Source organism: Scomber japonicus, chromosome 6, assembly GCF_027409825.1.
Source record: "Scomber japonicus isolate fScoJap1 chromosome 6, fScoJap1.pri, whole genome shotgun sequence".
NCBI lineage: Eukaryota > Metazoa > Chordata > Actinopteri > Scombriformes > Scombridae > Scomber > Scomber japonicus.
In genome coordinates this window covers 36,784,280-36,792,481 of record NC_070583.1, presented here as the reverse complement: position 1 = coordinate 36,792,481, position 8,202 = coordinate 36,784,280, and the positions used below count along the sequence as shown (strand labels likewise).

Sequence of the window (8,202 nt, the reverse complement as noted above, 5' to 3'; positions counted from 1 at the left end):
AACATAAAACTGGTCAATTCCTTCAAAATAAAACCGAAATAAAACTTGTCAATTCCTTCAAAATAAAACCAAAATAAAACCAGTCAATTCCTTCAAAATAAAGCCAAACTAAAACTAGTCTATTCCTTCAAAATAAAGCCAAACTAAAACTAGTCTATTCCTTCAAAATAAAACTAGTCAATTCCTTCAAAATAAAACCAAACTAAAACTAGTCAATTCCTTCAAAATAAAACCAAACTAAAACTAGTCAATTCCTTCAAAATAAAACTAGTCAATTCGTTCAAAATAAAACCAAACAAAAACTGGTCAATTCCTTCAAAATAAAACTGAAATAAAACTAGTCTATTCCTTCAAAATAAAACCAAACTAAAACTAGTCAATTCCTTCAAAATAAAACTAGTCAATTCCTTCAAAATAAAACCAAACTAAAAGCGCTGTGATTACAACACTGAGCAGAAGAAGTTGGTACTTTACTTTACTCTGAAAGGAGGTCACATGTCTGAAGCAGCTGCAGCACAGACTGAGATCTGCTGCTGACTGTTTGTGTCTCAGACGTTTGGTTCATTTATAATCTTTTTCTTTTTCTTTTTCTTTCTTTTTTCTTCTAATTCTACAAAACGGGAAAAAAAACCAAGAATGAAAAAAACTCAGCAAACATCTGAAGCTGCTGAAACACAACAAGAATCCACAGAGAAGAAAATAAGACAATAAGACGATGCCTGAAGAGAGAGAGGTTTCAATTTAAAATCCATCAACTGCATCAAACTCTTACAGCACACACACACACACACACACACATACACACACACACACGAACACACACACACATGAACACACACACAGATACATACACACAAACACACACAAGAACACACATACACACACATGAACACACACACAGTAATATACATAGACACACACACACACATACACACACACAGTAATATACATAGACACACACACACACATACACACACACGGACATACAGATACACACACACACACATGGACATATACACACATACACACACACACACACACACGGACATACAGATACACACACACACACACACACATGAACATGGACATACACAAACACACAAACATACATACACACACACAAGAACACACACACACACACACGAAAACACACACAGGTGGTTTCACTGTAAGAACACAATAAGAACATATGATTATTAACTTCATTCATTTATCTGTTATTTTAATGCATACATTTAAAAATGACCAAAATAAACTAAACTGAACTCAATGCTAGTATGAAGGACGCTGCCATTCACAATGAAAACTACAGATTTACAGATAATATCTCTTTATTTTCATTTCATGGAAGTGTTCTATCAGCCAACTCATTCAGGAAAGCTTTGATCATCATATATTATATATTGTATGTTGATATAAATGTGTAGTGTGTCTGTTAAAGGGGCCGGTATTGTAATCTAAAGCTTCAGCCAACTCCTTTTCATTCAGAAACTACTTTATTTTATTGGTTTGTCACTTTTTATAAAGAAGATGAAGAAAATAAGAACATATGATTATTAACTTTATTCATTTATCTGTGTTATTTGAGTTGTATTTATTTAAAACTGAGCTAATCAATGCCAGTATGAAGGATCTACAGATAATATTCTTTTGTTTTCATTTCATGGAAGTCTTTTATCAGCCAACTCATTCAGGAAAGCTTTGATCGTCATGCTCCGTCCACTCTGTAGAAGTATCTGGGGTTTACCAAACAGACACACAATGGTGGAGCTCTTCTCGTGGTATCAGGGTGACTGACAGGGACTTCCACAGAAAGCTCGTTACCTTTGTGTCTGCAGGTGTGACGAGTTGACTTCATGATTCTCCACTTACTCAACTTTTAACTTGGATTTTCCCAACTTACGCTAAATGACGGCCGCTCAGGAAGTGACTGATACAAACATCTCTCCCCCTCACACACATGCTCACGGCTCCACCTTACGTACGTTGTCCTCACATTTTTGTGCCATGATGGAAACTGTGTACACGTTTCTCCTGCAGGCGACATAAACATCCTGAACCCCCAAAAACTAACATGTCAAGGATTTCCCCCCCAAATGCCTCAAAGATGTAGTATTACAGTAAAAGTACTGCAGTATTATAGTGATGTAGTATGCAGTACTACAGTAAAAGTACTGCAGTATTATAGTGATGTAGTATGCAGTATTACAGTAAAAGTACTGCAGTATTATAGTGATGTAGTATGCAGTATTACAGTAAAAGTACTGCAGTATTATAGTGATGTAGTATGCAGTACTACAGTAAAAGTACTGCAGTATTATAGTGATGTAGTATGCAGTATTACAGTAAAAGTACTGCAGTATTATAGTGATGTAGTATGCAGTACTACAGTAAAAGTACTGCAGTATTATGAGTGATGTAGTATGCAGTACTACAGTAAAAGTACTGCAGTATTATGGGTGATGTAGTATGCAGTATTACAGTAAAAGTACTGCAGTATTATAGTGATGTAGTATGCAGTATTACAGTAAAAGTACTGCAGTATTATGAGTGATGTAGTATGCAGTATTACAGTAAAAGTACTGCAGTATTATGAGTGATGTAGTATGCAGTATTACAGTAAAAGTACTGCAGTATTATAGTGATGTAGTATGCAGAATTACAGTAAAAGTACTGCAGTATTATAGTGATGTAGTATGCAGTATTACAGTAAAAGTACTGCAGTATTATAGTGATGTAGTATGCAGTATTACAGTAAAAGTACTGCAGTATTATAGTGATGTAGTATGCAGTATTACAGTAAAAGTACTGCAGTATTATAGTGATGTAGTATGCAGTATTACAGTAAAAGTACTGCAGTATTATAGTGATGTAGTATGCAGTATTACAGTAAAAGTACTGCAGTATTATGAGTGATGTAGTATACAGTATTACAGTAAAAGTACTGCAGTATTATAGTGATGTAGTATGCAGTATTACAGTAAAAGTACTGCAGTATTATAGTGATGTAGTATGCAGTACTACAGTAAAAGTACTGCAGTATTATGAGTGATGTAGTATGCAGTACTACAGTAAAAGTACTGCAGTATTATGGGTGATGTAGTATGCAGTATTACAGTAAAAGTACTGCAGTATTATAGTGATGTAGTATGCAGTATTACAGTAAAAGTACTGCAGTATTATGAGTGATGTAGTATGCAGTATTACAGTAAAAGTACTGCAGTATTATGAGTGATGTAGTATGCAGTATTACAGTAAAAGTACTGCAGTATTATAGTGATGTAGTATGCAGAATTACAGTAAAAGTACTGCAGTATTATAGTGATGTAGTATGCAGTATTACAGTAAAAGTACTGCAGTATTATAGTGATGTAGTATGCAGTATTACAGTAAAAGTACTGCAGTATTATAGTGATGTAGTATGCAGTATTACAGTAAAAGTACTGCAGTATTATAGTGATGTAGTATGCAGTATTACAGTAAAAGTACTGCAGTATTATAGTGATGTAGTACGCAGTATTACAGTAAAAGTACTGCAGTATTATAGTGATGTAGTATGCAGTATTACAGTAAAAGTACTGCAGTATTATGAGTGATGTAGTATACAGTATTACAGTAAAAGTACTGCAGTATTATAGTGATGTAGTATGCAGTATTACAGTAAAAGTACTGCAGTATTACAGTGATGTATTACGCAGTATTACAGTAAAAGTACTGCAGTATTATAGTGATGTAGTATGCAGTATCACAGTAAAAGTACTGCAGTATTATAGTGATGTAGTATGCAGTATTACAGTAAAAGTACTGCAGTATTATAGTGATGTAGTATGCAGTATTACAGTAAAAGTACTGCAGTATTATAGTGATGTAGTATGCAGTATTACAGTAAAAGTACTGCAGTATTATAGTGATGTAGTATGCAGTATTACAGTAAAAGTACTGCAGTATTATAGTGATGTAGTATGCAGTATTACAGTAAAAGTACTGCAGTATTATAGTGATGTAGTATGCAGTATTACAGTTAAAGTACTGCAGTATTATGAGTGATGTAGTATGCAGTATTACAGTAAAAGTACTGCAGTATTATAGTGATGTAGTATGCAGTATTACAGTAAAAGTACTGCAGTATTACAGTAAAAGTACTGCAGTATTACAGTAAAAGTACTGCAGTATTACAGTAAAAGTACTGCAGTATTATGAGTGATGTAGTATGCAGTATTACAGTAAAAGTACTGCAGTATTATAGTGATGTAGTATGTAGTATTACAGTAAAAGTACTGCAGTATTATAGTGATGTAGTATGCAGTATTACAGTAAAAGTACTGCAGTATTATAGTGATGTAGTATGTAGTATTACAGTAAAAGTACTGCAGTATTATAGTGATGTAGTATGCAGTATTACAGTAAAAGTACTGCAGTATTATAGTGATGTAGTATGCAGTATTACAGTAAAAGTACTGCAGTATTATGAATGATGTAGTATGCAGTATTACAGTAAAAGTACTGCAGTATTATAGTGATGTAGTATGCAGTATTACAGTTAAAGTACTGCAGTATTATGAGTGATGTAGTATGCAGTATTACAGTAAAAGTACTGCAGTATTATAGTGATGTAGTATGCAGTATTACAGTAAAAGTACTGCAGTATTATGAGTGATGTAGTATGCAGTATTACAGTAAAAGTACTGCAGTATTATAGTGATGTAGTATACAGTATTACAGTAAAAGTACTGCAGTATTATAGTGATGTAGTATGCAGTATTACAGTAAAAGTACTGCAGTATTATAGTGATGTAGTATGCAGTATTACAGTAAAAGTACTGCAGTATTATAGTGATGTAGTATGCAGTATTATGAGTGATGTAGTATGCAGTATTACAGTAAAAGTACTGCAGTATTATAGTGATGTAGTATGTAGTATTACAGTAAAAGTACTGCAGTATTATGAGTGATGTAGTATGCAGTATTACAGTAAAAGTACTGCAGTATTATAGTGATGTAGTATGCAGTATTACAGTAAAAGTACTGCAGTATTATAGTGATGTAGTATGCAGTATTACAGTAAAAGTACTGCAGTATTATAGTGATGTAGTATGTAGTATTACAGTAAAAGTACTGCAGTATTATGAGTGATGTAGTATGCAGTATTACAGTAAAAGTACTGCAGTATTATGAGTGATGTAGTATGCAGTATTACAGTAAAAGTACTGCAGTATTATAGTGATGTAGTATGCAGTATTACAGTAAAAGTACTGCAGTATTATAGTGATGTAGTATGCAGTATTACAGTAAAAGTACTGCAGTATTATAGTGATGTAGTATGCAGTATTACAGTAAAAGTACACAAGCTTTGAATGAGAAGAAAACACTTTGATCACTGTTGATAAAATGGTGTTTATTGATTATTGAAGCTTCAGATTGTTGACACATCCAATCAGTAAAGTGTGATCAATGATTTCATGTTCAGATTGACTTCATCCACACAGTCAGTTAGTGTAACCCAGAATGTCAGCTATGTACAAGAACATCATTAATGATTATTATCATGATCATTACAGTTTGATTGAACATTTCTTTATGAATTTACAAAGTGATGAGAACAAAATATCTGTGATGAAGGAAGTTCTGCTGTTTTCTCTGTTTAAGAAACAACAGACACAAATACATCAATACAAACATGAAACTAACATTTAGAACAAAGAGAAGTTCACATTTTCATCTGAAGAAATGTCAGTGAAGGTTAAAAACATGGTGATGAGCAGTGAGAGCCTCCATGGATAAAAACACACAGGAAAAAGTCACATTTAAAGAAACTGAACATATAAACGACACATACATAAAGTAAACAAAGTGTTGAATATCACTATTAGCATGTCAGCTGATCTCTGAGCAGCTCAGAAACATGGAGACAAAAACATGAAGAATTACAACATCTGACACATGAAGTCTGAAATGACTTCTGTCTATTTCACTTTATACAACTCAGCTGTGCCTAAAACACTAAGTCCAGCATAGAGAGGCTGAGTGAATGTGGTCTGGACTCTGTGGAGGAGAGTCATGGTTTCAGAGACGCTGTAGAAGGACAGAATACCTGCTCTGTGATCCAGGTACACTCCGACTCTGGAGGAATCAGGACCTGAGACGGGAGTTGATATGTTGTTGAAGCAAAATTCATAATTGTCAGTGTCACACCATAAAGCCCAAGATTTGTCATTATGTCCAAATACAGATTCATTTCCTGCTCTGCTGATATTCTTGTATGCGACTGCTACAAAAACTCTTCCTCTCCTCTCCACCTCCCAGTAACAACGTCCAGTCAGACTCTCTCTACTCAGGACCTGAAGACAATTAGTGAATCTGTCTGTGTGACTAGAATAAGACTGTTGTTGTCCCGTCCATTCTACTTTTCTGTTCCCCTCAGATAATAACAGATGTGTGTGTGCTGTGTTTGGATCCAGAGTGATTTCACGTGAATATTTTAAGAACTCAGCTCTGGTCTTGGGTTCTGGTTGTGGCAGTAAAACGTCCACTTCAGTCACTGCCGCTAAGATATTTGTCCATTTGTCCCTCAGGATGTCCTGTAGTTTATCTCTGAGCTCTGACACAGCTGCTGTCACATCCTCAAAGTATCTGAGAGGACGGATATTGATGCTGGATGAGTCTGTAGGTTCACTGAGTTGTGACACTGAGGGGTAGTTGTGTAGAAACTGGTTGTGATCCTCTGTGTGTGAGAGCTGCTTCAGTTCAGCGTCTTTCCTCTTCAGCTCAGTGATCTCCTGCTGCAGCTTCTCCTGAAGCTCTTTGACTCCACTCACTTCAGTTTCCTGCTGGGATCTGATCTGCTGCTTCACATCAGAGCTTCTTTTCTGGAGGAGACGGATCAGCTGAGTGAAGATCTTCTCACTGTCCTCCACTGCTTTATCAGCAGAGCGACTGACGGCCTCCACCTCCTGTTGAAGCAGCTTCACATCTTTCTCTCTGTGCTGGATTCTCTGCTGGATGTTTAGTCGACTCACCTCGAGCTCTCTCTGCCTCTCAGTCCTTTCTGCTGCAGCTGGGACTGTGTCGTGGCCTTTATGTTCATCCATAGTGCACAGATAACAGATACACTTCTTATCTGTACGGCAGAACATCTTCATCACCTCATCATGACGAGAGCAGATGTTCTCCTGGAGCTTCTTGGAGGGCTCCACCAACTTGTGTTTTTTAAATGTAGGTGATTCATAGTGAGACTGGAGGTGATTCTCACAGTAAGAGGCCAGACACTGCAGACAGGACTTGAAGGCTTTCAGCTTCCTCCCAGTGCAGACATCACAGGCCACATCTTCAGGTCCAGCATAGCAGTGATCAGCAGGAGCAGCTTGGAGTCCAGTCTTCTTCAGCTGCTCCACTAAAGCTGCTAACATGGTGTTTTTCTTCAGGACAGGCCTCGGTGTGAAGGCCTCTCTGCACTGAGGGCAGCTGTAGATCTTCCTCTGATCCTCTCCATCCCAGAATCCTTTAATACAGCTCATACAGTAGCTGTGTCCACAGGGAAGACCCACCGGATCCTTCAGTAGATCCAGACAGATTGAACAGGAGAAGGATTCTCGGTCCAGCTGATCTCTCTGCGCCATTTCAGCTCTCAGAGGCAACAACTGTCTGACCTTCACTTCCTGATAAGTTTAATAAGTTTGAACTTTGATCTAATCTGATCATGTGATTCAGTCATAAATGCAGCCTGACAGCTCTGTGCTGCGTCACATGTTGGTTACACCCATCTACAAACTGTAGATCTGAAGGGAGAGAACAAGGAACTCTGATCCCAGAGTGGAGCTTGTTGTGTTTAAAGAACAGGGACGATTATCAGGACGAGGTGCCGCACTGTGGATTCAAACTGTGTTTCCTCATTTACAGTAAAGTCTCAGTTAAAAGCTGCTCAACATTTAACTTTACTACTATGTATAAATACTCCATTACAAGTAAAAGTACTGCATGAAAAATGATCCTACAGTAAAAATAGTGCAAGCAGTTTACTCTACTTTATATACGGTTAGCTAGTTTACACTACTTTATATACAGTTAGCTAGTTTATACTACTTTATATACAGTTAGCTAGTTTACACTACTTTATATACGGTTAGCTAGTTTACACTACTTTATATACAGTTAGCTAGTTTACACTACTTTATATACAGTTAGCTAGTTTATACTACTTTATAT

At 36.3% G+C, this 8,202-nt stretch overlaps 1 protein-coding gene across 1 annotated transcript; it reads right to left on the bottom strand.

Annotated features, from left to right (window-relative positions):
* Positions 1-5,963: 5,963 nt before the first annotated feature.
* LOC128360940 (tripartite motif-containing protein 16-like) lies at positions 5,964-7,616 on the bottom strand. Its single transcript, XM_053321502.1, has one exon. It carries the CDS (start codon positions 7,614-7,616, stop codon positions 5,964-5,966), a length of 1,653 nt encoding a protein of 550 aa, XP_053177477.1.
* Between the last annotated feature and the right edge of the window lie 586 nt (positions 7,617-8,202).

Excerpts from the sequence above, each read along its gene's own strand:
- LOC128360940 (XM_053321502.1), bottom strand. The coding sequence starts at position 7,616 with ATGGCGCAGAGAGATCAGCTGGACCGAGAATCCTTCTCCTGTTCAATC.